This window comes from Oryx dammah, unplaced genomic scaffold (genome assembly GCF_014754425.2).
Source record: "Oryx dammah isolate SB20612 unplaced genomic scaffold, SCBI_Odam_1.1 HiC_scaffold_11, whole genome shotgun sequence".
NCBI classification, from domain to species: domain Eukaryota; kingdom Metazoa; phylum Chordata; class Mammalia; order Artiodactyla; family Bovidae; genus Oryx; species Oryx dammah.
This window is the reverse complement of record NW_024070195.1, coordinates 20756644-20772475: the sequence shown is the minus strand read 5'-3', so window position 1 is coordinate 20772475 and position 15832 is coordinate 20756644. Positions and strand designations below refer to the sequence as shown.

General features: G+C 41.9%; 4 protein-coding genes and 1 pseudogene across 5 annotated transcripts; 2 read left to right on the top strand and 3 right to left on the bottom strand.

Annotated features, from left to right (window-relative positions):
• Positions 1 to 2208: 2208 nt before the first annotated feature.
• LOC120870431 (histone H2A type 1-H) lies at positions 2209 to 2702 on the bottom strand. The gene has a single exon (XM_040250095.1). It carries the CDS (start codon positions 2679 to 2681, stop codon positions 2295 to 2297), a length of 387 nt encoding a protein of 128 aa, XP_040106029.1. The 5' UTR covers positions 2682 to 2702; the 3' UTR covers positions 2209 to 2294.
• Positions 2703 to 2970: 268 nt separating this feature from the next.
• LOC120870445 (histone H2B type 1-K) lies at positions 2971 to 3455 on the top strand. The gene has a single exon (XM_040250109.1). The coding sequence runs from the start codon at positions 3011 to 3013 to the stop codon at positions 3389 to 3391; it is 381 nt and encodes a 126-aa protein (XP_040106043.1). The 5' UTR covers positions 2971 to 3010; the 3' UTR covers positions 3392 to 3455.
• Positions 3456 to 3534: 79 nt separating this feature from the next.
• Positions 3535 to 10664, bottom strand: LOC120870266 (annotated as a pseudogene).
• A 1915-nt stretch (positions 10665 to 12579) lies between these two features.
• On the bottom strand, positions 12580 to 13031 carry LOC120870421 (histone H2A type 1). Of its 2 annotated transcripts, XM_040250085.1 has the most exons (2): positions 12917 to 12997; positions 12603 to 12811 (listed from the first exon to the last, which is right to left on the bottom strand). In XM_040250085.1, exons 1-2 carry the CDS (start codon positions 12995 to 12997, stop codon positions 12605 to 12607), a joined length of 288 nt encoding a protein of 95 aa, XP_040106019.1. In that variant the 3' UTR covers positions 12603 to 12604. The 2 variants fall into 2 exon arrangements, with proteins under 2 accessions (XP_040106018.1, XP_040106019.1); XM_040250084.1 differs by having other exon boundaries at positions 12580 to 13031.
• Positions 13032 to 13285: 254 nt separating this feature from the next.
• LOC120870448 (histone H2B type 1-J-like) lies at positions 13286 to 13806 on the top strand. Its single transcript, XM_040250111.1, has one exon. The coding sequence runs from the start codon at positions 13317 to 13319 to the stop codon at positions 13695 to 13697; it is 381 nt and encodes a 126-aa protein (XP_040106045.1). The 5' UTR covers positions 13286 to 13316; the 3' UTR covers positions 13698 to 13806.
• The last annotated feature ends 2026 nt before the right edge of the window (positions 13807 to 15832 follow it).

The window sequence follows — 15832 nt, the reverse complement described above, 5'->3', positions numbered from 1 at the left end:
TGTCCAAGTCTCTGCAATCCCATGGCCTACAGCATGCTAGGCTTCCCTGTCCATCACCAACTCCTGGAGCCTACTCAAACTCATGTCCATCAAGTCAGTGATGCCATCCATCTATCCATCCATCTCATTCTTTGTTGTCCCCTTCTTCTCTTGCCTTCAATCTTTCCCAGCATCAGAGTCTTTTCCAATGACCCTCCCAAATTCCTTATAATCTCTCTATATCACCTTCCATTTGCAATGATTGAAGCATCTAAAATCGTATTGGAGTACATGGAATTAGTAAAAATTTATAGAAGGTTTTCTCATTTTTCTCAAAAGAAAACACATCTCTTTTAAATTCCCTCAATGAAAACAAAGAAACAATACTAGCTATGCATGCTAAAGTCAGTTTTACAAATACTATCATAGACATGACTCAACATTGATATTTATATTCATGTTAATGTATGTCATAGACAAGCAAATGCAGTAGCTTGATCCCCACCAAGGAAAGACTTGCTTCCCAATTGCAGAGTGCACTTAGTAGACAGGCAGCAGTTCTTGTCTCCTTCAGTGTTCCTAGAGTTTCAGAGTTCTCCCAACTCAAGGCATGCCCTTTCCTAGTGCAGTCCATATCAGTGGCAAAGCAAGGTGGGGAAGTAAAACCTGATCCGGGGACATTTTCACCCAACGTGGGGCAACTCTGAAAGGTAATACAGGCTCCATTGCTCCCCACGTTTGTCTGGCCTGTGTTACAGTTTGACATCCTCTGTCCAATCCTAGTTCCTTCCTCTACCAATGTTGGTCCCTGATAAACATCTTGCACCTCAAACTGTCTGAAGCATCTGCTTCTAGAGAACCCAACCTGCACCACTATGCGATCATAGTTTTTTTTCCTTGGCCTTTTGCATTTTACTATCATTTCATTCAAAAAGGCTTCTGCAAACAAAGACTAGGAGTAGCAAATAAATCCTGTACTGAATTATAAAGAATGTTCTCCAAAATCTTTCAGGTTTTGAACCACATAATAAGGTGAGGTCAATAATATTTCTATGGTGTCTTTTTTTTTTTTTTTAAGTGGGTTGGATTTCATACTTTTTTATTTAGCTGATTTGTATTATCAAATTTATTATCTCAAGAGATCAGGGTTGCTGTTGTTTTTGACTACTTATACACATTAAGTTGCACAGCCAAAGTCCTATATTACAGTGGTCCTCCCCCTTCAAGTTCATAACCTCATGGGCCTTCTGGTTATTCCCAAGAAAACCATATTTTCTGTCTTAAGGCTTTTGCACTTTGTTACTTCTACTTGAAATTCTCTTTCTCTAATATCTTGTTTCTTTTTCAATTCATGTAGGTCTCTGATCAGGTAACTCCTTTAGAAGAGGTTGTCTCCACTTAGCCACTATCTAAAATGAGTCCCCATTATGCTATGTGACCTATCTCCTCCCTATGTTCTTCGCAGCAATATTGTCTTACATATTTACGTGTTTGCTTGGGGCTCCCTCACCTAGTGGTGGACCACTGGTAAAGAACCTGCCTGCCAATGCAGGGGACCTAAGAAAGATCACTGGCTTCGATCACTGGGTGGGAAAGATGCCCTGGAGGACGGCATAGCAACCCACTCCAGTATTCTTGCCTGGAGAATCTCATGGACTGAGACTTGCAGGCTAAGTTCATGGGGTCGCAGTCGTAGACGGAAGCGACAGCACGCACGAACAAAACTAAGATAACTTGGGAGGCAGATTTTAAGCCGCATTTGACTGTCTACACAGGAGTGCATTAAACGAATGAATGTGTCCCAAAGAAATAGGTTCAGGGATTTACACGAGATTAAGAAAATACTGTATGATTTTAATCGACAAGCTAATCTCCCATTAGGATAAATCCTCAAGAAAATGAAAGAACTCAAAGAATTTCACAATAAAAACTATCCTTTAGTTATCTCACTTACTCAAAATGTTTTCAAAGGATTTTTCTATTATACTCAATACTGCTAAATGTTTCCTAAAGGTAACCAGTGCCCCCCATATTGACTACTTAAGAACACTAGGGCAACATTAGGGTTATCTGGTTTCAAAAACCTACCTGTTGATTCACCCCCCAGCTTCTAAGTAAGCCCCTCGTGAACATACTAGTCCACGTGAACGTCAATTCAGACCATATTTTAAAACGCCATCAGAATTGCTTCACAGCCTCAGTGTAAGCATCTTACAGCCCTACCACTCAATATACACAGTAATCACAGCTTTTTCTTTGACAATGTAGGTTGGCTCTGAAAAGAGCCGTTGTTTTCTTCATCTTCTCTAACTTCTTTACTTGGCCTTGTGGTGGCTCTCAGTTTTCTTAGGTAGTAGCACGGCTTGGATGTTAGGTAAAACACCACCCTGAGCAATGGTGACCTTACCCAGCAGCTTGTTGAGTTCTTCATCGTTGCGGATGGCCAGCTGCAAGTGACGCGGGATGATTCGCGTTTTCTTGTTGTCCCGGGCCGCATTGCCCGCCAGCTCTAGGATCTCGGCCGTCAGGTACTCCAGCACCGCCGCCAGGTACACCGGGGCCCCGGCACCTACCCGCTCAGCATAGTTGCCTTTGCGGAGCAAGCGATGTACGCGGCCTACGGGGAACTGAAGCCCAGCCCGCGATGAACGGGTCTTAGCTTTAGCACGAGCCTTACCGCCTTGCTTGCCACGTCCAGACATTTCCGAGCCTACAGCCGCAACGCAGATAAAATGACTAATGTAAGCTTCCAGGTGCTGCGTCTTTTATAAGACTAATTGGGCGCGAAAAAGAAGATGTGTCATTGGTTACGTTAGTGGGTTCATTTTAACCAATGGGAATGAGAGATTGGGATTCTTCCGTTCTGATTGGGCAAAACTAATTTATGACGTCTTTATCAACCACCACCAATCGACTAAGACTTTAACCTATGACCTTATTTGCATAGGAGGTTCTATATAAAAGAGGCATTTTGCGCTTTGTTTCACTTTTTTCTGGATTGTTTTAGGCTTCGGTGTTTGTCTTTACAACCATGCCGGAACCAGCGAAGTCCGCTCCGGCCCCGAAGAAGGGCTCCAAGAAGGCGGTGACCAAGGCGCAGAAGAAGGACGGCAAGAAGCGCAAGCGTAGCCGCAAGGAGAGTTATTCCGTGTACGTGTACAAGGTACTGAAGCAAGTCCACCCGGACACCGGCATCTCGTCCAAGGCCATGGGCATCATGAACTCCTTCGTGAACGATATTTTCGAGCGCATCGCAGGTGAGGCATCGCGCCTGGCGCACTACAACAAGCGCTCGACCATCACATCCAGGGAGATCCAGACGGCCGTGCGCCTGCTGCTGCCCGGGGAGCTGGCCAAGCACGCCGTGTCTGAGGGCACCAAGGCCGTCACCAAGTATACCAGTGCCAAGTAAAGTTGTCCAGCGGCCGTTCTTAGACCAAACAAAAAGGCTCTTTTAAGAGCCACTAAGTTTTCAATATAAAGAACTGTAAACACGTACTAAACACCGTAGTCTTCTTAGTAAATTTTAGCCCTTTAAGTGAAAACTTGCGGGCCCTAAAAAGGGCCTTTGAGTAAACAAGGTGAAACTTTCTGCGCGTAGACCACGTCCAGGGCGGTGATAGTCTTGCGCTTGGCGTGCTCGGTGTAGGTGACTGCATCCTGGATTACATTCTCCAGGAACACCTTCAGCACCCCGCGGGTCTCCTCATAGATGAGACCAGAGATGCGCTTGACTCCTCCACGCCGAGCCAGGCGGCGAATAGCGGGCTTAGTGATGCCCTGGATGTTGTCTCGCAAAACTTTACGGTGACGTTTGGCGCCCCCACTTTCCCAAACCCTTTCCACAACCCTTTCCACCCTTACCACGTCCAGACATTTCGAGACCCGAGAACAGTAAAGTACCTTCAGTTTGCCGCAGCCCCTTTAATGCGTAGAGTCTGCGGACCAGAATGAAAACAAAGTGCTTTGGCGGGAACCTCTCTGGGTTGGGGAGGGTTCTTAAAGAAACAAGCCAGCCATATTACTCGCTTTCTGTTCTTTCAGTGAATTCTTTTGATTCCTCAAGGCCTAGGCTGTATATTTCCCCTTTTCTCATTTAATGTTTCTCTCCTCATCCTCGTTAAATAACAAAACCTTAACCTTGTAGATGATACATAAAACCACAGAATAAAATATTCTGCTTTAATCTTTACTTTCTCTAATAGTGTTTGCATAATGTTATATTTTTTCTCCTAATATATGAAGGAAACATACTAACTTCCAGAAATAGAACAAGATGTTCTAATAAAATAGAGAATTTTGAGACCTTCCAGGTGTATTGCTAAATTCTCTTATATTCAGTGTCAATTTTCATTTTTAATAAGTTTCTGTTATTTTGCTGATAATGTGTAGAACCGTTTAAAAAAAAAAGAACTATAATGATCAAGATTTGGTTTCTGTGTAATTAACTTAAAAAATTTTTTTAAAAATTAACCAGCCCGCTAATAAGTATAACGTAATAAATGCTTTCTCCACTGATTGGAGGAACTTAATTGATCGTCTTTTGAGTATTTCACTTAAAATTATTTCTAGCGTTTTTATTCTGATCAGTCTATGATAGTGCTCTAGGGTTTTAATTCTTTGTAATGTTGAAATATAAGTATTTGCCAGTGAACTCATACCTCACAATTGTTTATTTCAAGTTAATTTTTACTATTATACTATTCTTCAAAAATCATTTTATCTAGGTGCAAGAATGAAATTCTTTTAGTACTCTTAACTGTAATAAATTTATTATGGTAAATTTGTTATTTTTGAAATAGTTTGTCCTAATCGGAAAAATACTGAATCCGAGTCTTTAAATGTCTTGTAGATGTTTTCCTAGGTAACATATAATTTTTTAAAAATTTACTTTCATTACTTAGAAGAGCAGTTAATTTTTCATTAGTGAACAGTACAAAATTCAAATAGAGAAAAGTCTACCTTTGTCTTTCTAAGAAAGTCTTTATAAAAAAAAGATTATGTATTTTAAACATTCCTGTTTATACATGCTTAATTTAAAATATATTTATAATCTAACTATTGCTTAAATTCTGAGAAATTTTAATCCCTTCTTTCAGCATTAGCATGTAATCCCATTGTTATTCAATGATTTTCTTACTCTCCTTTATTTCAGTGAGCTACTTTTAGAAGCTTGCATTTGCATTATAGAATTTTCAAAAGACTCCTATAAACTATCAATTTTAGGGAATTAATAAAAACTTTTGAAACAACAAAACTGATTCAAACAACAGGAACAAAATTCAGTATATTTTATAGAGGGGTAGATAGCTAGTATAGGTTAATTCAAGTTAAGTGAAGTTGCTCAGTCGTGTCCGACTCTTTGCAACCCCATGGACGGTAGCCCACCAGGCTCCTTCCATCCACGGAATTTTCCAGGCAGAGTACTGGAGTGGGTTGCCATTTCCTTCTTCAGGGAATTCAAGTTAATTTAAGGGCAAATACAAATTGAAAATAAGAGGCTTAATTATCCGTCCCTTCTTTTTCCTTTTTCTCTTTCAAAAATTTTTTCTCTGTCCTTTTCAGTTCAGTTCAGTTCAGTCGCTCAGTCGTGTCCCACTCTTTGCAACCCCATGAATCACAGCACGACAGGCCTCCCTGTCCATCACCATCTCCCGGAGTTTGCTCAGACTCATGTCCATCGAGTCCGTGATGCCATCCAGCCATCTCATCCTCCCTTTCTCCTCCTGCCCCCAATCCCTCCCAGCTTCAGAGTCTTTTCCAATGAGTCAACTCTTCACATGAGGTGGCCAAAGTACTGGAGTTTCAGCTTTAGCATCATTCCTTCCAAAGAAATCCTAGGGTTGATCTCCTTCAGAATGGACTGGTTGGATCTCCTTGCAGTCCAAGGGACTCTCAAGTCTTCTCCAACACCACAGTTCAAAAGCATCAATTCTTTGGCGCTCAGCCTTCTTCACAGTCCAACTCTCACATTCATACATGACCACTGGAAAAACCATAGCCTTGACTAGACGGATCTTAGTCGGCAGAGTAATGTCTCTGCTTTTGAGTATGCTATCTAGGTTGGTCATAACTTTTCTTCCAAGGAGTAAGCGTCTTTTAATTTCATGGCTGCAGTCACCATCTGCAGTGATTTTGGAGCCCCCAAAAATAAAGTCTGACACTATTTCCCCATCTATTTCCCATGAAGTGATGGGACCAGATGCCATGATCTTCGTTTTCTGAATGTCCTTTTCAAAGGTATGTAAATTTTCTTAATGGCTAAAAACACCCTTTGGCTAGCCTCCTATCAAGAATGTTTCCTCAAGGACCTTCAGTTCAGTTCAGTTGCTCAGTCGTGTCCGACTCTTTGCGACCCCATGAATCGCAGCACGCCGGGCCTCCCTGTCCATCACCAACTCCCGGAGTTCACTCAGAGTCGCGTCCATCGAGTCAGTGATGCCATACAGCCATCTCATCCCCGGTCGTCCCCTTCTCCTCCTGCCCCCAATCCCTCCCAGCATCAAAGTCTTCTCCAATGAGTCAACTCTTCGCATGAGGTGGCCAAAGTACTGAGTCCTCTTTTTGAAATGTAATCAACAAGGGAAAGTGCTCTGTTTCCCAGTTTTCTGACTCCAGATTGCAAAGCCTACTAATGTAATGGATGTACCCTCTTACTTATATAACAGGTTTTTTTTCCCCCTCTTTTGAAATCTCTTTAATAAAACATTGCCTGTGTTGAGCACAATGTTTTGAATAAGCATGAAACTTAGTTTATAATAAATTTTCTCTTCTTTTGTTTTAAATTCTATTTTTCCAACATTAGTTAACTGGAATATATTTTACAAACTCTTCTCTACTTTAAATCAGTAAAATTCCCACCAACTACTAGCCTCTCTCCCTATCTGGTTTCTTGAGTTTTTTCATAACAGCTAGTGATTGTAAGACTACTAATGAATGTATACGTGAAAAGTTTGTCAGATTCTTTATAATTTCTGAAATTGAGAGAGAAAGGTTTATTATTCTATAAAGATACAATGTATTATAAAAATACAGTGCTCTTCCTATTATATAGTATTTTATACAATACTATGTTCAAAAAATACATAGTGACTGATCTAATAGGTCAAGATAAACTTTAGTTTAAATCAAGTGTTTTCTTTATATCTTTATGTTCTTTCACAATTGAAGTGTAGCTGAACATGCCACCCCAAACTATGCCACCCCTCTTGTCATAAGGATTATTTTGAACTAATTATTTTTGAGAAACAGCATAGACAGGAGAATTTCTGAAAACAAAAATTATACTTTTGTAAGAGACACTATTCCCCATCTATTTCCCATGAAGTGATGGGACCGGATGCCATGATCTTAGTTTTCTGAATGTCCTTTTCAAAGGTATGTAAATTTTCTTAATGGCTAAAAACACCCTTTGGCTAGCCTCCTATCTCAAGAATGTTTCCTCAAGGACCTTAAGAGGAAAGCTCCATTTATGTCTCCCTCTCCATACTAAGCAGAGAAGGATGATTCTAAATTGCAAAAAAAAAAAAAAAGGATTCTGGGACAAAGCACCCACTTTAATCTGCATTGTGTTCAGTGGCTTCAGTCATACCTGACTCTTTGCGACCCCATGGACTGTAGCCCACCAGCCTCTGTCCATGAGAGTTTTCTCACAAGAATACTGGAGTGGGTTGCTATGCCCTTCTCCAGGGGATCCTCCAGACCCAGGCAACAAACCTGCATTTCCTGCATTGCAAGTGGATTCTTTACCTATGAGCCTCTGGGGAAGTCCCTTACCTTTGATTACTATTACTTTTGGGGAAAACTTCTAATGGTAACCGTGCCCCAAACCCCTGCCCTTATACAACTTTGTTTTGTCTTTCATTTCAGTCTCCAAAGGTGTTCAATCTACTGTACAATTGAGCTCATTTCATGTTAGCAAGGTTATGCTCAAAATCCTTCAAGCTAGGCTTCAACAGTACATGAACCAAGAACTTCCAGATGTACACCCTGGCTTTCAAAGAGGCAGAGGAACCAGAAATCAAATTGCAAACATTCGTTGGATCATGGAGAAAGCAAGAGAGTTCCAGAAAAACATCTACTTTTGTTTCATTGACTATACTAAAGCCTTTGACTGTGGAGAATTCTAGAATTCTTCAGGTGATGGGAAAACAAGACCACCTTAGCTGTCTCTGAGAAACCTGTATGCAAGTCAAGAAGCAACAGTTTGAACACAGAACAATGGACTGGTTCAAAACTGGGAAAGAAATATGACAAGGCTGTATATTCCTTATTTAACTTCTATGCAGGGTACATCATGTGAAATGCCAGGCTGGGCAAATTGCAAACTGGAATCAAGATTGCCAGGAGAAATATCAACAACCTCAGATATGAAGATTATACCACTCTAACAGAAAGTGAAGATCTAAAGAACCTCCTGAAGAGGGTGAAAGAGTATAGCAAAAAAGATGGCTTAAAACTCAATATTCAAAAAACTAAGATCATGGCATCTGGTACCATCACTGACAGATTTTATTTTCTTGGGCTCCAAAATCACTGAGGATGGTGACTGGAGCCATGAAATTAAAAGGCATTTATTCCTTGGGGAAAAAAGCTATGACAAACCTAGATAGCATATTAAAAAGCAGAGACATCACTTTGCCAACAAAAGAATGCATAGTCAAGTTATGGTTTTTCCAATAGTCAAGTATGGATGTGAGAGTTGGACCATAAAGAACGCTGAGCACCAAAGGATTGATGCTTTTAAAACTGTCATTTTAAAAGATCCTTGAGAGTCCCTTGGACTGCAAGGAGATCAAATCAGTCAATCCTAAAGGAAATCAACCCTGAATATTCATTGGAAGGCTGATGCTGAAGCTCCAATACTTTGGCCACCTGATGTGAAGAGCTGACTCACTGGAAAGAATGAAGGCAAAAGGAGGAGGAGCCCAAGGATGATATGGTTAGACAGAATCAACGGATATGAATTTAAGAAAACTGAAGGAGATAGCAGAGGTCAGAGGAGCCTGGTGTGCTGCAGTCCATTGGGTGGCAAAGATTCAGATTTGACTTAGCAGTTGAACAATAACAAAGATCATATATAAGGTGGTGGCTTGGGTCATCTTGAGGAGCTTACTCATTTTTCCTAAGTGTCTCTCATATACACATGAGGTATACATGTTAGTAAAAATTTGGTGATTTTGAACTTGTCTTATAGGAAGTCTCAGCCAAGAATTCAAAGGGAAAAATATTTTCTCCCCTCTCCTACACAGTATGAATCAAATCCAGCAGCAAACTATCGGTCACACTTGTGAAATATATCTATACCAAACCATCATCTATTGCCCCCAGTTTAGGCCAAACCACCATTATCTCTCAAAAAGACCATTGCAATAGCCTTCCTAATTTATATCATTACTTCTAAACTTTGTATTCACCATATAATTGCCTTAGTGAACTTTCAAAGAAATATAAATTAGGTTATACCATTCCTTCATTCAAAATCCTTAGAATGATTTGTAAAAACATAACATAGCATATAAAACCTACATGATCATTAAGCCCTACATGATCTGATCTCTTCCTGTCTCTGTGAACTCCCTTTCTACCCTTGTTTTCTCTGCTCTTAATCTTCCTTAAATATTCTTGATCTTAAAGTTGATCTTTATCTTCTCTTCTCAAAATGAATAGATGCCCAAACTGTCTGTAATGGAGCATAAAGAAAGAAAGAAAGAAAGTGAAGTTGCTCAGTTGTGTCCGACTCTTTGCGACCCCATGGACACCGTGGCTCCTCCGTCCATGGGGTTTTCTAGGCAAGAGTACTGGAGTGGGTTGCCATTTCCTTCTCCAGGGAACTTCCTGACCCAGGGATCAAACCCAGGTCTCACACATTGTAGAAAGATGCTTTACCATCTGAGCCACTGCATAATTACTTACAAATATAAGGAAAAGAATGTTTAACTACATTATCAACCCAGAACTTTGGGTTTTAAATGAAAAAAAAAAAAAAAAAAACACACAAAACTTAAGTTATTGCAATGGTGGGGGTCCTCTTCGACTGTGGTCCTCCAGGCTCCTCTTCAGGGTATTCCCCAGGCAAGCATACTGGAGTGGGTTGACATTTCCTTCTTCAGGGGATCTTCCTGACCCACTCAGGGGTCTAACCTGAGTTTCCTGCATCTTACATTGCAGGTGGATTCTTTGCACCTGAGCCACTGGGGCAGCCTGTATTGTAATGAAAGAGCTTTAATTTACTTTAAAACTTTTGTTTACAAATATTCTCTGTGTATCATTTATAAATATAAGGTTGAGTTCAGATTTTTTATTAATACAGACAACAATATAAATCAACAAAATATTAGTAGCTGGTGTTGAAGGATAGAATAGGCCACCCCAAGATACTCCATTTAGCACAAAGATTGATTTGCCCAACTGAAGTATTTGAGATGAAGCAGATCCAAGAAAGTCTTCTTGCCTTCCTTTGATTTTCCTAAAAGTTGGACACAAATTGACAGAGATGTCCCTCCTTTCTACCAGGAAGGACAATTTTAAACCCAGTAGACAACGGAGAAGGTATCAATTTAAATATGCCTAAGAGAATCTACTCTTGTTTCCCTGGTAACCTCCTCATAACTGACCTCCTCACATCTTCAACAGCAAATAGTATTTATGGTGGAGTTCTTTTTTTTTTTTTGTCCATACGTCATAAGTCTGAGGGATCTTAATTCCCCAATAAGGGATTGAATTTGCGTTATCAGCAGTGAAAGCCTCCAGAGAACTCCTGGCCTTCTAAGGCACCTTGGGAGGTATTCATTTTTCCCTGGATTTCTTCCATGTTTACATGAGGTACACATGTTAAGAAACTTGTTTTTCTCTTTAGAATTTGTCTTTTATTACAAGACTTGTTATTTGAAAACTGGATTTTGCCCCTTGGTGGGTATCGAACCAAAACCAAGCCAAAGATCAGAAGGAAGAAAGGATTTATTATTACAAAAAGCAACTAAAGAGAACACGAGGGATATTCCCAAAGCAGTTTCTCCCTGAACAGCAATATTGGGGGTTTTAAGCCAAGGGAACATGCATATTCATAAAGGGTCTGGAGCAGAGGAGAAATCAGCATGGAACTGGGGCAAAGGTTGATTCAAGTCACCAGGGGCAAAATTATCATTCTATCCTCCACCTAGGTGGGGTCCTTCCTGCAGAACTCAAAGACTATCAGATTATCTATATGCCTTGAGGAACTAGAACTTTGTTTTATTGCTGAACTGTTATCTCTTTACTCGGAGAAGGCAATGGCACCCCACTCCAATACTCTTGCCTGGAAAATACCATGGATGGAGGAGCCTGGTTGGCTGCAGTCCATAGGGACGCAAAGAGTTGGACAAGACTGAGCGACTTCACTTTCACTTTTCACTTTCATGCATTGGAGAAGGAAATGGTAACCCACTCCAGTGTTCTTGCCTGGAGAATCCTAGAGGTGGGGGAGCCTGGTGGGCTGCCGTCTATGGGGTCACACAGAGGCGGACACGACTGAAGTGACTTAGCAGTAGCAGTATCTCTTTACTGCTTTTCCTTTATTCCTGCATTCTCTTACTTCTCTTCAGATCATTGATTACTGAGACTGTTAAACGGCAACCATTGCCACTAGGCTTATATTTTAAAAAAATGATTTTGGCCAAAATGGCTTATGTCACAAAACCATTCCTGGGAAATTCTGGTGATCCAGTGGTTAGGATTCCACTCTTTCACTGTCGAGGGCCAGAGTTCAATTCCTGATCGAGGAATTAAGATCCCACAAACTGCAGGGCGACGCCAAAAAAAAAAAAAAAAGAGAGAGAGAGAGGGAGAAAGCCATTCCTGGTTCTTTCTGGGGAACCCCTAACCCATCTGCTTACAGGCTCTCTGTCAAAAACTCACAAGGGTGGGGAAAAGTAACTTTCCCCCCCGCTACAATTGGAAGACATAAACACAATTAAACACAATTGAATAATGAATGAAATCACTTGTGTTACATAGCTCCCAAACAACCTGTTAAAAGTCAAACATTTTACTTTTTTGATAAGCCGTATGTCTAGGATTGCTAGATACTGTCAACATTTATTCCAAAAAGTCTTACGTTAATACGTAAGGGTCTCCTGGCTCAGAGAGTAAAGCGTCTGCCTACAATGCGGGAGACCTGGGTTCAATCCTTGGGTCGGGAAGATCTCCTGGAGAAGGAAATGGTAACCCATTCCAGTATTCTTGCCTGGAAAATCCCATGGACCGAGAAGCCTGGTCGGCTACAGGCCATGGGGTCGCAGAGTCGGACACGACTGAGCGACTTCACTTCACTTCACGTTAATACCAGGATTTTAAACATACAATAGGATGAGTGAGGTATTAGTAGACTAAGTGCTAAAAAATTCAACGTAGGAAGATGCAATTTCGTTGAAAAAGAATGAACTAAACTGACCAAATTTTACACTATGAGTTTTTGACCTGGAATCCATATATGCCACTATATGAAGCCAAAAGTTTTCCTACCAAGTTTTGTATTTTTCTGTCATACAACATTATTAACAAATGTCAAGCTCTTTTACTGAAAATATGGGTGGCCCTTAAAAGAGCCTTTGGTTTGGACTCGTCGGAGTTACTATAACCCAGGCAACTACTTGCCCTTGGCCTTGTGGTGGCTCTCGGTCTTCTTGGGCAGCAGCACCGCCTGGATATTGGGCAGGACGCCGCCCTGAGCGATGGTGACTTTGCCCAGCAGCTTGTTGAGCTCCTCGTCGTTGCGAATGGCCAGCTGCAGGTGACGCGGGATGATGCGGGTCTTCTTGTTGTCCCGGGCCGCGTTGCCCGCCAGCTCCAGAATCTCGGCCGTCAGGTACTCCAGCACCGCCGCCAGGTACACTGGCGCGCCAGCCCCGACCCGCTCGGCGTAGTTACCCTTGCGGAGCAGCCGGTGAACACGGCCCACAGGGAACTGGAGCCCAGCTCGCGAGGAGCGTGTCTTGGCTTTCGCACGAGCCTTGCCGCCTTGTTTACCTCGCCCAGACATTATAACCGTAACTTCAACCCAAACGGCTATCGACAGAGTGAAATTACAAGGGTAGCATTTCTTTTATAACCCTCATTAGGCGCGAAAACAAGGCATGTCATTGGTTAGGATTGTGGCTTCATTTTTACCCAATGGGAATGCGAATTGGTATTCTTGCGTTCTAATTGGGCAGAACTAATTTCTGACGTCTTCTGGAACAGCCATCAATAAGACTGAGACTTTAACGTATCACCTTATTTGCATAACAGCTTGTATATAGAAAGGAGTCATCGTATCTTCTGTGTGTTCTTCCCTTGAACTTGTTTAACCTGTTTTCATCATGCCTGAACCGGCTAAATCTGCTCCGGCCCCGAAGAAGGGCTCCAAGAAGGCGGTGACCAAGGCACAGAAAAAGGACGGCAAGAAGCGCAAGCGCGGCCGCAAGGAGAGCTACTCTATCTACGTGTACAAGGTACTGAAGCAAGTCCACCCGGACACCGGCATTTCGTCCAAGGCCATGGGTATTATGAACTCCTTTGTGAACGACATTTTCGAGCGCATCGCAGGCGAGGCATCGCGCCTGGCTCATTACAACAAGCGCTCGACCATCACATCCAGGGAGATCCAGACGGCCGTGCGCCTGCTGCTGCCCGGGGAGCTGGCCAAGCATGCGGTGTCCGAGGGCACCAAGGCTGTCACCAAGTACACTAGTGCCAAGTAAACTGTGAGTCGGTTGCAAACGATTCTAACGGCTCTTTTAAGAGCCACCCATGTTCTCAGAGAAAGAGCTGATGCTTATTCTCTTTCTGCCCTAAGTCTTTGTAATTCTTTACAGTATGATCTGGGAGGTAGAGCAGTTCCTGAACAATCTTAGGAGTTTTTGTCACAGTAAGCTCGCGATCCACTAATATAACGTTGCCTGACCCTGGCAAAGCTCTGAAGTTGCTTGTGTAACCTTGGCTCTGATCTTTACTGTGTTACTCAAATTGCCTGCATGAAAGAGATTTGCTACTCGTTCTGATAGCCATTAGGGTTAAGTAAGAGAGAACTTTACTTCATGACACAAATACTTCCTAGTCGCTGGTCTGGGACAAGGAGCCTGGGTGCAGAGGTTAGGCGGGAAGTTTAAATTTGGCGGGTGAGCGCCAGCCCTTCCTCCCAGGTCCTGATTTGTTGCTGGCATCGGGGAAGGAACCGCTGGTTTCCGAGCGCGGGACAAACCGACTAACTGCCGCCCAGCCCAGGCACTCAACAAGGTCCTTGAATAAACATTTTCGGCTAGTTCATCCTGCTTTTCATTTTTCCGTCTTTCATAGCGCTTTGTCCCTTTCGAGAATAAGATGTATCACTTCCCCTCGAAATGTTCGTTGGAGAGTAAGGAACCTGATGGATATTTTCAGACTGAGAAATACTATCGCTTTGTTTCTAATTAGGGTACTGCTTTCTTTTTGCCCTATATTCATAAAATAGTAAACAGCAAGAGACAAACACGACGGTTGCGGTTCAATGAACGCTGAGAAACTTGAGGCCGTTTGTCTCAGACTTTCCTCTAAAACAAAGATCAGTTTCTATTGTAACATTCCTTTGGTTGGTATTTTAAATCCTATTTTGACTTTGCCTAGAACCAGTGAAGAGGACCGGCGTTATTCAGGTTGTCACAAAAGAGAACCAGGCACTCACAATGCTTCTCTAAATTATTGTTGAAAATTATGTGTCCCTTTGGGGTAAGGGGCATGATTTATAAGCCATGATTTATAAATCATTTGGAGAAGTCCACGATGGCTGTTTATTTTGTTGTTTGGTTTTTGTTTTTTGGTTTAGGTGGTAATTTTCAATGAAATTACCTAATTTATCTAAAATGGATCTAAAGTTAGCATAGTAATAATGCCTAAAAGCAATTAATATTTTGTTAAATCCACTATCAGAGGTACTCTTCCCCTTTGTTGACCCAAAACCTACCCATGTTTCAACCCGCAGTTTTGAGTTTTGCCTGCTGTCCAAAATTTCCTCCCATTTTTGAGCTTTTTCTAACAGCTTATCCAGCATTTGGAAACTGCCTCCATAATGTCTCATATATTGATCTCTGAGAGACAGCAGTGAGCAGCCTTAAAGAGACATCTTAGTTCCCTGCCCAGGAATCAGACCTGTGTTCAGTTCAGTTCAGTTGCTCAGTTGTGTCTGACTGTAACCAAATGGATGCCAGACTTCCCTGTCCATCAGCAACTCCCAGAGCTTGCTCAAACTCAGGTCCATCGAATCAGTGATGCCATCCAACCATCTTATCCTCTGTCATCCTCTTCTTCTCCTGCCTTCAATCTTGCCCATCATCAGGGTCTTTTCTAAGGAGTCAGCTCTTCACATCAGGTGGCCGAAGTATTAGAGTTACAGCTTCTGTATCAGTCCTTCCAATGAATATTCAGGACTGATTTCCTTTAGGAATGACTGGTTGGATCTCCTTGTAGTCCAAGGGACTCTCAAGAGTCTTCTCCAACACCACAATTCAAAAGCATCAGTTCTTTGGCACTCAGCTTTCTTTATGGTCCAACTCTCATGTCCATACATGACCACTGGAAAAACCATAGCCTTGACTAGACTGACCTTTGTTGGCAAAGTAATGTCTCTGCTTTTTAATATGCTGCCTAGATTGGTCACAGCTTTTCTTCCAAGAAGCAAGCATCTTTTAATTTCATGGCTGCAGTCACCATGTGCAGTGATTTTGGAGCTCAAAAATAAAGTCTCTCCTGTTTAAAGTCTATCCCAATAAAGTCTCTCCTGTTTCCATTGCTTACCCATCTACTTGCCGTCAAGTGATAGGACCGGATACCATGATTTTAGTTTTTTTGTTGAGATTTAAGC

Coding starts and splice junctions, on each gene's coding strand:
- LOC120870431 (XM_040250095.1), bottom strand. CDS start 2,681: ATGTCTGGACGTGGCAAGCAAGGCGGTAAGGCTCGTGCTAAAGCTAAG.
- LOC120870445 (XM_040250109.1), top strand. CDS start 3,011: ATGCCGGAACCAGCGAAGTCCGCTCCGGCCCCGAAGAAGGGCTCCAAG.
- LOC120870421 (XM_040250084.1), bottom strand. CDS start 12,997: ATGTCTGGGCGAGGTAAACAAGGCGGCAAGGCTCGTGCGAAAGCCAAG.
- LOC120870448 (XM_040250111.1), top strand. CDS start 13,317: ATGCCTGAACCGGCTAAATCTGCTCCGGCCCCGAAGAAGGGCTCCAAG.